Below are 18734 nucleotides of genomic sequence, written 5' to 3' on the forward strand. Positions count from 1 at the left end.
TTCACAGCATGATTGGTAGGTGACTTCAGATGGTACCAACTGTGTGGAGTCCTGAAAGAAAAGCCAAACCTGAAAAGATTTACTGAACTAGCGTTGTGAACAACAACAAAGGTAATAAGCTGAGTTATTGATCTATAGGTACCATCAACTGTGAACTGAACAAGCAAGGGGATTTTCTGTTTACCATATCCCTGTAGACACCTGTTTACTGGTGACAGTGCGGGTCACTACAGTTGTTACTAAAGTCTGGATTATATGAGTCATAAAAGCATTAAAATATACGTGCCAATATGCATGAAAAATGTTTAAAATGCATGAAAAGTGTTGAAATCTGCAAGGTCCAATAATAAAAAAAACATGGTAGTTACTGCATGTATTATATTTCAAAGTTAAACCTGTGCATATCAGTAATGAGGTAGAGCATCAGCCACGTGAAAAATCAGTACATTTAGAACGCTGATATTTTCTGAATGATTTCTGGTAGAGGTTAGGAAGGGGGCCTTTCTGGGATTGTTTTCTAAAAATTTGCAAAATGGGGATGCGAACTGTGTTTCAAGAATTGTTCCTTCTTTGCTATTGTTGTTGTTAACAAGCAGATGAGATGCAAGTGAGTCACAGTGAAACAATTCATATGTACAGCGCCAACTTCGAGATATATCGCATGCAGAGGGGCACACTCAAAAACTCCATAATATTTTATATAAAAAAACAAAATACAATCATGAACTTTTTTGAACAGCATTAACTTTTAATCAATACTATTAGACCAAAGCATTATTTACAATTTATTTTACATTTTTCTACTATTGTAACCCCCCCCCCTTGAACCATGGACCTTGCCATTGGTGAGGAGACTTGCGTGCCTCAACGATACAGATAGCCGTACCGTAGGTGCAACCACAATGAAGAGGTATCTGTTGAGAGGCCAGACAAACATGTGGTTCCTGAAGAGGGGCAGCAACCTTTTCAGTAGTTGCAGGGGCAACAGTCTGGATGATTGATTGATCTGGCCTTGTAACATTAACCAAAACAGCCTTGCTGTTGTGGTACTGCGAACGGCTGAAAGCAAGGGGAAACTACAGCCGTAATTTTTCCCGAGGGCATGCAGCTTTACTGTATGGTTAAATGATGATGGCGTTCTCTTGGATAAAATATTTCGGAGGTAAAATAGTCCCCCATTCGGATCTTCGGGCGGGGACTACTCAGGAGGACATCGTTATCAGGAGAAAGAAAACTGGCATTCTACAGACCGGAGCGTGGAATGTCAGATCCCTTAATCGGGCAGGTAGGTTGGAAATTTAAAAAGGGAAATGGATACGTTAAAGTTAGATATAGTGGGAATTAGTGAAGTTCGGTGGCAGCAGGAACAGGACTTCTGGTCAGGTGAATACAGTGTTATAAATACAAAATCAAATAGGGGTAATGCAGGAGTAGGTTTAATAATGAATAAAAAAATAGGAGTGCGGGTAAGCTACTACCAACAGCATAGTGAACGCATTATTGTGGCCAAGATAGACATGAAGCCGATGCCTACTACGGTAGTACAAGTTTATATGCCAACTAACTCTGCAGACGACGAAGAAATTGAACAAATGTATAGTGAGATAAAAGAAATTATTCAGGTAGTGAAGGGAGACAAAAATTTAATAGTCGTGGGTGACTGGAATTTGGGAGGAGGAAAAGGGAGGGGAGGAAACATAGTGGGTGAATATGGATTGGGGAACAGAAATGAAAAAGGAAGCCGTCTGGTATAGAATTTTGCACAGAGCATAACTTAATCATAGCTAACACTTGGTTCAAGAATTAGAAAAGAAGGTTGTATACATGGAAGAACCCTGGAGATACTAAAAGGTATCAGATAGATTATATAATGGTAAGACATAGATTTAGGAACCAGGTTTTAAATTGTATGACATTTCCAGAGGCAGATGTGGACTCTGACCACAATCTATTGGTTATGAACTGTAGATTAAAACTGAAGAAACTGCAAAAAGGTGGGAATTTAAGGAGATGGGACCTGGATAAACTGAAAGAACCAGAGGTTGTACAGAGTTTCAAGGAGAGTGTAAGAGAACAATTGTCAGGAATGGGGGAAAGAAATACAGTAGAAGACGAATGGGTAGCTCTGAAGGATGATGTAGTGAAGGCAGCAGAGGATCAAGTAGGTAATAAGCCGAGGACTAGTAGAAATCCGTGGGTAACAGAAGAGAGATCAAATTTAATTGGTGAAAGGAGAAAATATAAAAATGCAGTAAATGAATCACACAAAAAGGAATAGAAACATCTCAAAAATGAGATCGACAGGAAGTGCAAAATGGCTAAGCAGGAATGACTAGAAGACAAATTTAAGGATGTAGAGGCATATATCATAGGGGTAAGATAGATAAGGCCTACAGGAAAATTAAAGAGACCTTTGGAGAAAAGAGAACCATTTGTATGAATATCAAGAGCTTAGCTGCAAAACCAGTTCTAAGCAAAGAAGGGAAAGCAGAAAGGTGGAAGGAGTATGTAGAGGGTCTATACAAGTGCGATGTACTTGATGGCAATATTATGGAAATGGAAGAGGATGTAAATGAAGATGAAATGGGATATGTGATACTGTGAGAAGAATTTGACAGAGCACTGAAAGACATAAGTCGAAACAAGGCCCCGGGAGTAGACAATATTCCATTAGAACTACTGATAGCCTTGGGAGAGCCAGCTATGACAAAACTCTACCATCTGGTGAGCAAGATGTTTGAGATGGGGGAAATGCCCGCAGACTTCAAGAAGAATATAATAATTCCAATCTCAAAGGCAGCAGGTGTTGAGAGGTGTGAAAATTACCAAACTATCAGTTTAATAAGTCACGGCTGCAAAATACTTCCATGAATTCTTTACAGATGAATGGAAAAACTGGTAGAGGCCGACCTTAAGGAAGATTAGTTCAGATTCTGTAGAAATGTTGGAACACGTGAGGCAATACTGACCGTACGACTTACCTTAAAAGATAGTTTAAGGAAAGGCAAATCTACATTTCTAGCATTTGTAGACTTAGAGAAAGCTTTTGACAATGTTGAATGGAATACTCTTTCAAATTATGAAGGTGGCAGGGGTCAAATACAGGGATCGAAAGGCTATTTATAATTTGTACAAGAACCAGATGGCAGTTATAAGAATCGAGGGGCATGAGAGGGAAGCAGCACTTGGGAAGGGAGTGAGACAAGGTTGTAACCTATCTCTGATGTTATTCAATCTGTATATTGAGCAAGCAGTAAAGGAAACAAAAGAAAAATTTGGAGTAGGAATTAAAATCCACGGAGAAGAAATAAAAACTTTGAGGTTTGCCAATGACATTGTAATTCTGTCATAGACTGCAAATGACCAGGAAGAGCAGTTGAATGGAATGGACAGTGTCTTGAAAGGCAGATATAAGATGAAGATCAACAAAAGCAAAATGAGGATAATGTTATGTAGTCTAATTAAATCAGGTGGTGCTATGGGAATTAGATTAGGAAATGAATGTCAACGTAGAGAGGATACAACATGCAGACTAGCAATGACCAGAAAACCGTTTCTGAAGAAGAGAAATTTGTTAACATCAAGTATAGATTTAAGTGTCAGGAAGTCTTTTCTAAAATATTTGTATGGAGTGTAGCCATGTATGGATGTAAAACATGGATGATAAATAGTTTATACAAGAAGAGAATAGAAGCTTTGGAACTGTGGTGGCACAGAAGAATGCTGAAGATTAGATGGGTAGATCACATAACTAATGAGGAGGTACTGAATAGAATTGGATAGAAGAGGAATTTGTGGCACAACTTGATTAGAAGAAGGGATCGGTTAGTAGGACATGTTCTGCAGAATCAAGGGATCACCAATTTAGTGATGGAGGGAAGTGTGGAGGGAAAAAATCGTAGAGGGAGACCAAGAGATGAATACTCTAAGCAGATTCATAAGGATGTAGGTTGCAGGTTGCAGTAGTTACACAGAGATGAAGAAGCTTGCACAGGATAGAGTAGCATGGAGAGCTGCATCAAACCCGTCTCTGGACTGAAGACCACTAAACACAACACAACAAGAAACAAAAATTCACTATAAAATAAAACCACTTGGACAATAGATTCAAATGTCAGAAAAACAAACCAGAAATATGTAGTGTTTAGACTTTAATTTTAGAAACTATGATGGTCATTGTAACATGATTTTTTTCAAGTAATTGTTTAAAACTCATTTAGTTTAAGTCTCATCACCTAATCCCTGAACAGCAGAAGTGTTGAGTTGTTGACAGCACACACAAAAGAGAAAGAAAACTTGCTATCTTTTGGAATCAATCCTTTCTAAAACTAGAGCACACACCACCCTCTCCCCCTGTCCTTGTCCCTTGCCCCTTCCCCTCCCCCCCCCCCCCCCCCTCCCACGAAACTGTGAAATATGATCAGTGATTCTGTTTTTCAACATGGAATGTTGCAGTGGTGAAAATTCACTGACAGATAAGTGACATGTATGGTCGCAATGCAATGGGAGTCACAGCAAGTGTGTAAGTGGGTGAGAGGATGCATGAGAAAATATCCATAATGAACCATGCTCTCAGAAGATTTGGTCAAGATGTTGGACAAAAATATTTATGAAGACCGGCAATTCACAATTTCAACTTTAGCACTGGAATTTCCAAATGTAGGTAGAACAACTTTGCACAAAAGTAACTCTTAAGTTGCAATTTCACAAACTGTGCCCTCATTGGGTTCCCAGAGTGCTTACTGAGAAACCCAAAATGGAAAGCATTACTTGTGTTCTTGGTTTTTTTGGGCCATTATCAAAGAAAGCTGATTAATTTTTAGAGAACATTGTTGCAGGGGATGAGATGTGGGATTCTGACATGACCCCAGAGTCTAAATGTCAGTCAGTGGAATGATGTCACATGATATCACCAGACAAAGTCAAGGTCAAGCAAGCAATCTCAACACAGAAGGTTATGGTAACGCTGTTTTGGGATAGACATGGAGACTTGTTATTCAAGTTTATGCAGCAAGGGACATCAATAAATGCAGCTGTTTAGTGCACTACCTTGACTAAACTTCAACGCACAATAGGGGAATTAGCGATGTGGTCTTCTGACATCTGGAGTTGTGTTGCTGCATTTCAAAGCCTAGAGCCCATTTCTTGGCAGAAAGTGCTTCATAACAGATAACAAGGTGAAAAAAGCAGTTGCATGTCAGTTATTCTCATAGGTAGCAGACAGACATCTGTTATCTGTTATGAAGCACCTTCTACCACGAATGGTGTCTGGCATTGTAATGCAACAACAAAACTCCAACTAGGGATTCAAAAGCTTGTAGAATGTTATAACAAAGTTTAAACAAATAAACTATGTAGAAAAACAGAGAAACATGTAAAGAAGTAAATAAAAATATATTAAAAACAAAGATTCCAAGACTTAACATGCGGGAAAGTGCCGGTAGACAGGAACAATAAAATAACACACAAACACACACACACACACACACACACACACACACACACACACACACAAAATTTCGAGCATTCGCAACCGGCGGCTGCTTCGTCAGGAAAGAGGGAAGGAAAAGGAAAGATGAAAGGATGTGGGTTTTAAGGGAGAGGGTAAGGAGTCATTCCAATCCCGGGAGCGGAAAGACTTACTTTACGGGGAAAAAAGGATAGGTATATACTCGCGCACACACACACACACACACACACACACACACACACACACACACACACACACACACACAGGAGTAGGTTTAATAATGGAAAAAAAATGAGTGGACGGGTCAGCTACTATGAACAGCATAGTGAACACATTATTGAAGCCAAGATAGACTTGAAGCCCACACCTACCACAGTAGTATAAGTTTATCTGCCAAATAGTTCCACAGATGATGGAGAAATTTATGATGAGATTAAAAAAAATTCAGGTAGTGAAGGGAGACAAAAATTTAATTCTCATGGGGGACTGGAATTCAATAGTAGGAAAAGGAAGATAAGGAAAAGTATAGGTGAACATGGAATGGGGATAAGGAATGGAAGAGGAAGCCACCTGGTAGATTAGATTAGATTTACTTTCATTGCAATTGATCCGTAGTGAGGAGGTCCTCCAGGATGTAGAACATGTCAGATGAACAACAGTACATGACAAATATTTACAACTAAAACAAATAAGCTAATGTACCATTCCACAGGTCCCAAGTGGAATGATCGTCATTTTTTAATGAACACTATATGAAGGAGTTATTTTATAAGTACTAATGCACTGAATTTAAAATAAAAAAAGTTTATTTATTTATAAGGTAATAAACATGTAATACAACTACTATAATTGGTGAAATGGTGCAGAAGTTAGATTGTACTTACACACACACACACACACACAGAGAGAGAGAGAGACAGACATACACACATTTACAATGAACACATTACCGCACTGAAATTTTGCAGAAGTTATATATAATAGAGGGGAACATTCCACGTGGGAAAAATATATCCAAAAACAAAGATTCTGTAACGAAAGTGTTGGTACATTGATAGAAACAATAACAAACACAAGCACACATACAAATTTCAAGCTTTCGCAACCCACGGTTACTTCATCAGGAAAGAGGAAGGAGAGAGAAAGATGAAAGGATGTGGGTTTTAAGGGAGAGGGTAAGGAGTCATTCCAATTCCAGGAGCAGAAAGACTTACCTTAGGGGGAAAAAAGGACAGATATACACTGGCGCGCGCACACACACACACACACCTATCCGCACACATTCTAATTATTTGGATTACAGGGGGACATATAATTCTTGAATATACATCATATGTTCTTGTGAAGTATTGAATAATGCTGAGAATTGGTGTTTCATATAAAAATTCAAAATTTGAAAAACTGTATGAAAATCATATATGCCTGAGGGTTATTCAGAAAATAAGGTCAAATTTCTTGTAAAACATAAAACATCACAGATTTATTCAAATAATTCTTTTTATTTACTTCGTAAATAAAATAGAAAGAAACTTCCACATGGGAAAAATATATTAAAAACAAAGATTCCAAGACTTACCAAGTGGGAAAGCGCTGGTAGACAAGCAAAATAAAATAACACACAAACACACACACACAAAATTTCGAGCTTTCGCAACCGGCGGCTGCTTTGTCAGGAAAGAGGGAAGGAAAAGGAAAGATGAAAGGATGTGAGTTTTAAGGGAGAGGGTAAGGAGTCATTCCAATCCCGGGAGCGGAAAGACTTACCTTAGGGGGAAAAAAAGGATAATTAGAATGTGTGCTGATAGGTGTGTGTGTGTGTGTGTGTGTGTGTGTGTGTGTGTGTGTGTGTGTGTGTGTGCGCGCGCGAATATCTGTCCTTTTTTCCCCCTAAGGTAAGTCTTTCCGCTCCTGGGATTGGAATGACTCCTTACCCTCTCCCTTAAAACCCACATCCTTTCGTCTTTCTCTCTCCTTCCCTCTTTCCTGATGAAGCAACCGTGGGTTGCGAAAGCTTGAAATTTGTGTGTGTGCTTGTGTTTGTTATTGTTTCCATCAATGTACCAACACTTTCGTTACAGAATCTTTGTTTTTGGATATATTTTTCCCACGTGGAATGTTCCCCTCTATTATATATAACTTCTACACAATTTCAGTGCGGTAATGTGTTCATTGTAAATGTGTGTGTGTGTGTGTGTAAGTACAATCTAACTTCTGTACCATTTCACCAATTATAGTAGTTGTATTACATGTTTATTACCTTATAAATAAATAAATAAATAAATAAACTTTTTTTATTTTAAATTCAGTGCATTAGTATTTATAAAATAACTCTTTCATATAGTGTTCATTAAAAAATGACGATCATTCCACTTGGGACCTATGGAATGGTACATTAGCTTATTTGTTTTAGTTGTAAATATTTGTCATGTATTGTTGTTCATCTGACATGTTCTACATCCTGGAGGACCTCCTCACTACAGATCAATTGCAATGAAAGTAAATCTAATCTAATCTACCAGGTGGCTTCCTCTTCCATTCCTTATCCCCATTCCATGTTCACCTATACTTTTCCTTATCTTCCTTTTCCTACTATTGAATTCCAGTCCCCCATGAGAGTTAAATTTTTGTCTCCCTTCACTACCTGAATTTTTTTTTAATCTCATCATACATTTCTTCATCTGTGGAACTAGTTGGCAGATAAACTTGTACTACTGTGGTAGGTGTGGGCTTCATGTCTATCTTGGCTTCAAGAATGTGTTCACTATGCTGTTCATAGTAGCTGACCCGTGCACCCATTTTTCTTTATTAAACCTACTCCTGCATTACCCGTATTTGATTTTGTACTTATAAAGATGTATTCACTTGACCAGAAGTCTTCTTCCTCTTGCCACCAAATTTCACTAATTCCAACTACATCTAACTTTAACCTATCCATTTCCCTTTTTAAATTTTCTAACCTACCTCCCTGATTAAGGGATCTGACATTCCACACTCTGATCCATAGAATGCCAGTTTTCTTTCTCCTGATAACGACGTCCTCCTGATTAGTCCCTGCCCGGAGATCCGAATAGGGGACTATTTTACCTCCGAAATATTTTACCCAAGAGGATGCCATAATCATTTAACCATACAGAACTGCTGCATACCCTCGCAAAAAATTATGGCTGTAGTTTCCCCTTGCTTTCAGCCATTCACAGTACCAGCACAGCAAGGCCATTTTGGTAAATGTTACGAAGCCAGATCAGTCAATCATCCAGACTGTTGCCCCTGCAACTACTGAAATGGTTGCTGCCCCTCTTCAGGAACCACATGTTTGTCTGGCCTCTCAACAGATACCCCTCCGTTGTGGTTGCAACGATGGTACGGCTATCTCTATCACTGAGGCACAAAAGCCTCCCCACCAATGGCAAGGTCCATTCCATGGTTCATGGGGGGGGGGGGGGGGGGGGGTTACTTATTAAGTAAATGGAAACAGATATTTTCGTTTGAACTATGTTTCACTTAGAATATACATTTGCTTATAGCTCTGCATGTGTGCTAAATGTAACCCATAGTTGTTATTACTTTGGATTTGTTCTTTTATAGTGAGCACACAACTGTTCTGAAAGTAGCAGCCACCTTAATGGCCGACTGTTGGGACCGTGACTCCAACTGCTTATGGACTTTGGAACTAATGGGTCAGATTCAAAAAATTGTTAGCAGTCAGGAAGACACATCAAACCAACAAGTAAGAATCTCATATTCAAATAGTTCTGAATTTGCTTTTAATTCTTCTTTCTTAGCAATTTTTATCACAGTCTGGTTACTGTTGAATTGTTTATTCATTTCTGCTGCTTGCATCAAACAACAAAAGTTATTCAGCATGGAACAGCATGAACATATTCTTTGTTTTCCCAACACCAAATGAAGGCACAAATTTGTGTATAAACAACAATATCAATACAGGGTGAGTCAAAAAGGGTCTTACAACTTTTGAATGATGTAGAAATTTATTGAGGTTATTTACGGAATTGATAGAGTTGTCATTTTGTAGCAAACAACGTCAAGTTTGACATAAAAGTGGCAAAAGTCATATTAGTTCAGTGTGACTACCACTTGTGATGTGGCAAACATCTGACTGGTATTCAGTTTCCTCCCACATTGATTGCAGCAGATTGGGTGTAGATTCGATTTTTCAGATTGGCTAAATTGTTCGGTGGGGAGGAACAAACACAGTCATTAATAAACTCTAGAGAAAGAAAAATTAAAATGCACAGCAAGCATGCTTCGCACCAGTGAAAATAGCCATTTTTAACTGTGCACTTCGCTGGTGCTCTTGGTGGTGGAATGTGGTACTAATACATAATGTGAGGTTGTTGGCTACGAAATGTCACATTTACAGAATCTGTAAGTTACCTCAATAAATTTCTATATTATTCCAAAGTTGTAAAGCCCTTTTCATTCACTATGTGTAAACATGTGGTGACTTGCTTGTGACATTGGGAATTATCAGTGAAATTGAATTTCCTGGAAAAGTTAAGCAATCTCAAATATTCTTAAAAAGTCAGGGAATTACGAGACACTGTAGGAAGAGGTGGACTGTTCATTGACAGAAAGAAGTTTACTGAGTCATTATGTTTAATCACTCTCAGATTCTACTTTGGAAACAATTAATTTTTGGGTTGCCTAAGGAAAAGTGAGGAAGGGCATTGAAATGTTGCTATTGTTGGAAGCTGATTCTAGCTTTCTCTGGCTTGCCACCAACCTTGGAAGTCTTCATTATTGTTTATTATTCTCGAGCTTTATGTCAGTTTCCCATTGCATTCTTGTTAGTGTGACAGAGTGTAATGAGTATGTGAAAAATTTGTCTCCTAGCTGTGAATTCTCATTTACACAAAAGATATGATTTTTTAATTTTATAAACAATATACATATGTGTCTATATTTGAATATAGAATTTCTAGATCAGCAATAAACAATCAGGCTCCAGTTGTTTTTCTACTAAATTCAGTATAAGGTAGTATTTTGCTGACGACTTGCAGTATCACGCTTCAGGTTAATAATGACAATAGTGTGAAGAGCAACCAGTTTGAAACATGAAACATCTTTACTATCAGCCTGTTGATATTACATTTCAGTATCAGTAGTTCAAAGCACATCTGTGAAAGGGGCTTTTTGTACTTGAAGTTACTGCATAATGATATGGCCTAGCACAGAATAGTGATGGACGATGTTAATGAAGAAATTTTCAGGAATGGTGAGAGATTACAAAGTACCTGACAAAACTGTAAAACCCAGCTAGATTGGAATAATCACTAAGTGACTTGATAATCCAAAAAATTTCATTTGTTACTATAAAAACTAGTAAAGTAAAAGTTGCTCTTACATCCAGTAAAAACTGGTCCAGGTAAATTTAAAATTTTAACCTGGAAAACTTGTAAAAATCTTTTGATGAAACAGTCACCAACCTGCACAGTAAAAGTGTTGAAGGGATGAATGGTGCCTGACACAATACACCCTAAGCATGTTCCTCCTAAAACAAAGAAACAGCTCCCAACAGCTCAGGTGATCTGCTGATGATAAAACCATCAATGTCGATTTGAAAACTGCTAAGAAGGCTCAGAACATCAACCTCCCTGATGATTAGATTCAAGTGCCAGTAATTATATATTTTTGTAATCAAATGAGAAGAAGAAAGTGGTGTTTATAGTGTCCCAAACTTTATGTCAAGCTGTAGAATAAGAAATAGCAGGCATCTTGGGGCTAGAATTGTGTGAAACTCTATTAATGATAGCTGTCATCATCCAGCTCAGCATGAAGACAAACTTAGTTCCCTGGTTCATAGGGGCCATGTCAGTTCATACCCTAAAAGTTTGTCAGCTAAGCTCACCGTGAGGTTCCCTTTCAGCAGAATGGATATAATAAGAGAAAGATTAGATGCATGTTGCGCTATTGACCAACTGTGAATCGGGTGACTGACGAAAAGAATAAGGTCGTGACAGGGTGTACAATTTTTTTACCATATGCAGGTAGTACTTCCAGCAGCATCAATCTTATTCTGAGGAAATGTACTGTGAAGTGCTTTTTGTTCATCACTTAATAATAGAACCTTTTAGAGTCTGTAAAGGACGATCTTAATTTGCATAAGGCATGTATCTATCATACCCCCTTGCATCTGAGGCTTGTCATACATTGATCAGATCATCAAGACCATGGAGGAGCAATGTATAGAGCATAAGTGTCACAGACACTTACAGGAGTTTGGCAAATCTATGACTGCAGAACGTTGCCTAGATACCGGTCATCCAAAAGAATACAGCAGCACTGAGATTCTGATGTAAACTACCAACTACTTGGGTAGTGTTCTGAAGGATGCTGTTGAGATTAAACTAGCAATCGACTTTTATAAGTAGAGGTGAGAGTTTTGTTTAAATTCTGTTTGGAAACTTGCTCTCTCTGTATTTAAACAACAGAAGAACAGAGTTAGTGCTGCCTGCTCACCTGTTTTTGGTTTCTATTTCTCTGTCAATAATATCTGTTTTTTGTCATCTTCATTTCTTTTCTGCCACTAGTTTGTTTACGTGTGTGTGTGTGTGTGTGTGTGTGTGTGTGTGTGTGTGTGTGTGTCTTGTCTTTTGGTTTCCTGGCTGGTGTTACCCCACCCATGGAGAGTTTAAGTTGCCATGCAGTCATTTCATTTGTGCCTTGAAAATGATGCAACGTTTGGCTGTTGAAACATTGGTGACTGTCCAGAACATTGGCTGGCTGCATTTTTGAAAATTATTTGATACTTTGTAGAAGCTCTAGTTTCAAAAGTTCCATAATTTAGGTTACATCTACAATCTGTATGTGACCTCATCATTTTTGGTACAGGAGGGGAGAAATGTGGAAAAATGTCACTTAAATTAAAAGTAACTGATACTAAAGGGAATAAAAAGCACAATTAGAGTAACAAAATATTGATACCTCATTTTTTTAGGACACAACAAGAAGATAGATTGTAAAATAAGGAACACATAACCACCTAATGACAACAATTACCCTGGGAAGGTGCAAGGCCCATAACAGAAATGTCCTTATGCTTGTACTTACAAGTTTTTTTTTGTTTTGTTTTGTTTTTTTGTTGTTTTTTTTTTTTTAAGCACTTCTTCAGCAAGGGGATGATCCTGCAGAAGAAGAATGATTTATGGAAGAGTGCTAATAAAAGCGGGATGGTGGTTATTAATAACAACTACTCTGTCACTCCTGTCACCTTTCACCACTGTCTTCCTAATCACTGAGTTTGGGCAGTACTAACTGCTAGGTACAAATAGGTTAAAAAGAGTGTATTTCATTCATCTACATCTACATTCTGTAAACCATTGTGAAGGAGTCACCTGCACTCTTTTCCAGTTACTTGGGACTTTGGGCTGGGCAAGAAATTCGTAATAAATGCAAGCTAGGTAAGAGGCCAGTTTTATAGAGTACTTTTTGAAAAACCGAACGGGGATTCCATCAAGACCTGTTGACTATTTTGTTTTCAACTGCTTCAGTTATCATTTTATACCAGGTATCCTTATGTGATATGTGGTTTATTCATCTCATTACATACAATTTTCAAATCATTTGATTTGATTTGATTTACAGGAGACATGTCAAGGTTTACAAAAGAAACTTTTTTCACTTTTTTAAGAGAAATACAAAAGTTTACATTATATTTTACATTTCTAAGTTACATGTACATAAAATAATAAGTGTAATACAACCCCTGTGTTCAGATTGTGAAGGTGTCCTCAATGAATTCATCGACAGAATAATAACATTTTTCCACCAGAAGAGTAAAGAGCAATCTTTTCAGTGAGTCCATTTCCATTTTAAATATATTACTGCCTTTTATTTTATTGAAAATTTTTAACTCAATATACTCTGGTGTTTGGGCATAAAGTTTTAAACGATGTGTTGGAAGTTTGAAGTTACCTCTGTGGCGAGTGCTGTAGTTGTGGTCAAAACGGAAAGTGTCTAGTGTATGTTGATTTCTATATAGGAACACCACCATCTCATATATATAAAGTGAGGGGATAGATAGTATTTTTAAATTTTTTAACAGTGTTCGACAGGATTCCTGTTTTTTTTTTTTCTCCAACACACATGTTTCAAATTACTTTCTTTTGTAATACTAGGAGCCTACTGACATTTGCTAAATTTCCCCAGAAGATTATACCATAATGAATAACTGACTCAAAGTAGCTGTGATAAACTATCTTTCTGGTACCCATGTTTGTGGCACCTGACAAAATACACATTGCAAATGCTAAGTTGTTCAGTTTATTTGCTAAGTAATCTATGTGTACCTTCCAATTTAAATTTTTGTCAAGATTTAGGCCTAAGAACTTCACATGGTTTGCTTCTGTAATACCCTGATCATTGCAAGTTATCTTTATTTCACTCCTTTCTACTCATTTAGCTTCAAATTGCATCATTTTGGTTTTAGTTGTATTTAGTTTTAGTCCATTTTGATAGAACCAAGATTCAAGTTTTTCTAAAGTATTTTTGGCTTTTTCTGGAATATTTTCAGATACCTCATTTTCAATTAGTACTGATGTATCATCAGCAAATAAGACTGAATGAACATCAATAGCAAGTGGTAGGTCATTTATGTAAAAAAAGAAACAGGTAGGGACCCAATATCGAACCTTGTGGGACTCCTTGGGGAACTGTTTTCCAGTCTGACGAATAATTGGTTTCATTTGAAGTTAAAATTACTCTTTGTTTCCTACCTGACAGGTAAGAGCTAAACCATTTTAAAGCAGTGTCTCTGATTCCATACATCTGTAATTTGTGGAGGAGTAATACATGGTTCACTGAATCAAAAGCTTTAGTCAAATCACAGAATATACCTGTGACCTTTCTACCTTTATCTAACGTGGAGCATATTTTTTTGGATAAACTCATTTATAGCATTCACAGTGCTTTTACCCTGTTGGAATCCGAACTGGTTTTTAAAAATTATATCATTTACAGTAAGAAAGTTATTATTTTGTTTTGCTGCAATCTTTTCAAACACTTTAGAGAAGACCGGCAAGAGAGAGATAGAGCGGTAATTCCCCATATCTTCGGTCGATCCTTTCTTGAATAGAGTTTTGATCTCACCATATTTCAATACCTCTGGAAAGCATCCCTGTTCAAAAGATTGATTTATAATAGTTGACAGTGGTTGGGAAGTGATATCGTACACATAATTGATTACAGATGTTGTTATTTCATCCCACCCATGTGAGGTTTTGTTTTTTAGAGACAATATTTCCTTTTCCACGCCCCTTTGGGTGATTTTTTCAAATTGTTTAAAAGATGTGTTCTGGCTGTTTTCCAAATTTGTGATGCCCTGATAGAATGTCATATCCACATCCAATCTTACTACATTTAGGAAGAATTCATTGAAACAACTTGACATCTGAACAGGGTTTACTATAATTTCATTTTCATGTCTAATTATCAAAATCTCATGAATTTTTACTTTGGCTCCTAGTTCGGACTGAACAACTGACCAGACTGCTATTGTCTTATTTCTGTGTTCTTGTATGAATTTATTATTTGCCATTTTTTTAGCTGCCACTACAACTTTCCTAAATACAGCTTTATACTATTTGACATAAATAACAAAATCTGGATTTTTGTTTGATTTTAACTCATTGTGGAGCTCTCTTATTACTATGCCATCCATATGGGAGTCTGTCTGATGGTCAAATGATGCTATGTTTGTACATTTCTCCTTCATGAACAATTTCTTGAACATGAAATTTAAAACTTCAGCTTTCGGTTTGTTAATCTTCAAATGACGCACCAGATTGGTCAAGTGACTGGAAGGAAGCCTTAGACTCATTTAGTGATTTCACATAGGACCAGAATTCTCTCAGGTTCTCTGCCAGATCTTCTGCTAAGGTATAATGGTGCTAGTGGCTGTATACTTACCACGTAGATCTCTTTACAGATGCATGAATTTCTACTAACCATTGCTTGTCATTATCTGCAAATTCTCTCTTGAACTAAGAGTGCAACAGTCTCCACTTCTTCGGCATTTTCCAAATCTTGCTATTAAATCATGGTGGGTCTTTTCCATCCTTAATCCACTTAATAGCCACATAATGATTTAGAATCTGCTTAAACTTTACCCATAATTTCTCCACATCTATCGTACTGGAACTAAGTGATGCCCATTCACTGCCTAAGTGAGATGCTAACAATTGCTTATCTGCTCCGTCTAGCAGAAACACTCTTCTAGCCTTCTTACCTGATTTATTAGTCCTTTCCCACTCAACAACATGCATAAGCTAAGGATGAGATTGGCTGTGGCAGATTGCTCTGTTACATCAGCAAAAGATACCATTGCAAGTATGAAACACAAATTTCAAAGTTATGAGGTTTCCCACAACCCTATACTTCCTACACCATCCAGTCATCTTAATGTAACCAACAACCAAAAGCCCGAGTAGCCACCTTACACTGTCAGGATTACTGCAAGACACACAGAGAGAAAGTCTAGGAGGTTTGGGAAGGCACTGACAGGGCTGTGGAGCCAGATTGACACCAGTGCCGCGGCCAGCTGCACCTATGTTTCTTAGTTGAGGATCCATGGTGCAAACAGCCCAAGCAGAGTGATCCCACAGATTCTTGATTGTGTTTAAATCCAGGGAGTTTGGTGTCCAGGAAAGTACATTAAACTCGTCCTCTTGCTCTTCAAACCGCATAAGTATACTGCGAGATGTGTGACAAGTTGCATTGTCCTGCTGATATTCCCAAGGAGAAACAAAACTGGTGTTATGGTTGGACATGGTCCCCAAGGATACATATATATATACTTGTGTTGATCCACTGTGTCTTTCAGAATGGTGAGACCATCCAGGAAATGCCCTCCAGCCTGGATCTTTCTGATGACCGCTGCAGAGTGTTTACTTTTCAGATGTTTCACATCGTAAATGCCGATGGCCATCTATGCAGTGTAGCATAAACTGTGATTTGTCTAAAAAGACCAACAGTAGCCATGCATTGAACTTCCAGATGTGGTACTGGCAAGCAAATTTTAGCCTTAATAGCCAATGAACAGCAGTCAGCATGGGTGCATGAACCAGGTGCCTGCTGTGGAGGCCCATAAGCTGCCATTTTTTGTGAATGGTCATGGAGGCGACACTGTTGATAGTCCCTTGGTTCATCTGTATAGTCAGATGCTGAACAGTTGCATGTCTATTCGCCCCTAGATATCTCTGCAGCCATCATTCAGCCGTGTCTTCTATGGTTCATGGTGCACCACAACTGGCTGGTGCCAGACTTTGATAGTGCCATTTTGCCATGCATGGTATATGACAACACACAAACAGTTTACAAACTTCAGAAATGCTTCCATCCTTGGCCCAAAAGCCAATGATCAGGCCCTTTTGGAAGACAGATAAATTGCTCTGTTTCTGCATTATGACAATGACTGCACTGATTTCTGTATCCCCCTGAGTGCTGACAACCGCCATCTGTGAATGGTTATAGCACATTGATGTCGAATATAGGCAATGGTCACATTAATGAGACTGGACGACATATGCACACTTAGATATACTCCAAAAAGCTCCCAGAAATAAGTGGCAAAAGAACAGACTTGCAAAATTACAGACTAGTATCACTAACATAGGTTTGAACCAATTCTCAGTTCGAATGCAATAAATTTTCTCAAGAGCAAGAAGCTTATGTCCATAAATCAGTATGGTTTTCGAAAGCTCAGCTTAACCTTTTCTCACATGATATAGTGCGGACTACGGATGAAGGCCAATAAATTGATACCATATTTCTAGTTTTCTGGAAAGTGTTTGACATGATGTCCTGTTGCAGGCTGTTATAGAAGATATGAGCATATGCAATAAGTTTACAGATATATGAGTGTCTCAAAGACTCTAAAGTTATAGAGCCCAGTATGTTGTCCTTGATGATGATGTTCACTGGGGACAAGGGTTTCATCAGGAGTACTCCAGTGAAGTCTGATAGGACCACTATTATTCTCTAAATACATAAATGATTTGCAGACAGTGTGAGCAGCCATCTGTGATTGTTTTCTGATGATGCTGTAGTGTGCAGTAAGATGTCGAAGTTGAGTGACTGTAGGAGGAGACAAAACTTCTGATTGGCCTGATGAATGGCAGCTAGCTCTAAATGTAGAAAAATATAAGTTAATGTGGATGGATAGGAAACACAAACCTGTGACGTTAAGATGCAGCATTCGTAGTGTTCTGCGTGACACAGTAACATTGTTTAAATATCTGGGCATAACATTGTGAAGCAATATCAAATGGAATGAGAATTCTAAGAAAGTGGGCTCACCTGTAAAGGAGACCGCATATAGGACATTAGTGTGACCTAGTCTTGAGTACTGATCAAGTGTTCAGTATCTGAACCAGGTCAGATTAAAGGAAGACACTCAAACAATTCAGAGGCAGGCTGCTGGATTTATTAGCGGTGGGTTCGAACAACACCAAGTGTTACTGAGATGCTTTGGGAACTCAAATGGGAAATCCTGAAGGGAAGGCAACATTCTTTGCAAGGAAGACTGTTGAGAAAATTTAGGAAACCTGCATTTGAAGCTGACTGCCAAACAATTCTGCTGCCACCAACATACATTGCACGGAAGGACCATGAAGATAAGATACAAGAAATTAGGGCTCCTTTGGAGGTGTATAGACAGTTGTTTTTCACTCGTTCTGTTTGCAATTGGAGGAGGAAAGGAAATGACTAGCTGTGGTGTGGGGTACCCTCCACCATGTGCCGTAAGGTGGATTGCGGAGTATCATTGTAGATGTAGATATATGCTTATGTGCTTTGCCGCTTGCTCATCATCAGTTGGTTCATTAACAACACCAACTATTAATTTCCTGCCGTGCGGGATTAGCCGAGCAGTCTAAGGCACTGTAGTCATGGACTGTGCGGCTGGACCTGGAGGAGGTTCGAATCCTCCCTCGGGCATGGTTGTGTGTTTTTGTCCTTAGGGTAATTTAGGTTAAGTAGTGTATAAGCTTAGGGACTGATGACCTTAGCAGTTAAGTCCCATAAGATTTCACACACATTTGAACATTTTTTATTCCTTTCCTATATCACTACTGGTGTTGAATAAAAGGATGTCTTCGTGCTAACACAAGAAAGAGAAAGGAATGGTTGAGTCCAAACAAAGCAGCAACTCCTCATACAGAGACCTGCATACGTCTACAAAAGATAATGTTATTCAACTGGTGGAACAGCGACAGTGTGGTGTATTATGAATTGCTTCACTCTGGTG

The 18734-nt window shown here is 38.2% G+C and overlaps 1 protein-coding gene across 5 annotated transcripts in view; it reads left to right on the forward strand.

Moving 5' to 3' along the window:
- Positions 1-18734, forward strand: part of LOC126271912 (focadhesin) — a 273808-nt gene that overhangs the window by 219227 nt on the left and 35847 nt on the right. For all 5 annotated transcript variants that reach the window (XR_007549156.1, XM_049974302.1, XM_049974305.1 and 2 more), the window contains exon 17: positions 9056-9197. Coding sequence is in view for 4 of the 5 variants with exons in the window: in XM_049974302.1 (XP_049830259.1) it covers positions 9056-9197 (142 nt within the window). In the remaining variant the exon portion in view is untranslated. The remainder of the gene's footprint in view (positions 1-9055; positions 9198-18734) is intronic.

This window comes from Schistocerca gregaria, chromosome 5, assembly GCF_023897955.1.
Source record: "Schistocerca gregaria isolate iqSchGreg1 chromosome 5, iqSchGreg1.2, whole genome shotgun sequence".
In the NCBI taxonomy this organism is placed as follows: Eukaryota; Metazoa; Arthropoda; class Insecta; order Orthoptera; family Acrididae; genus Schistocerca; species Schistocerca gregaria.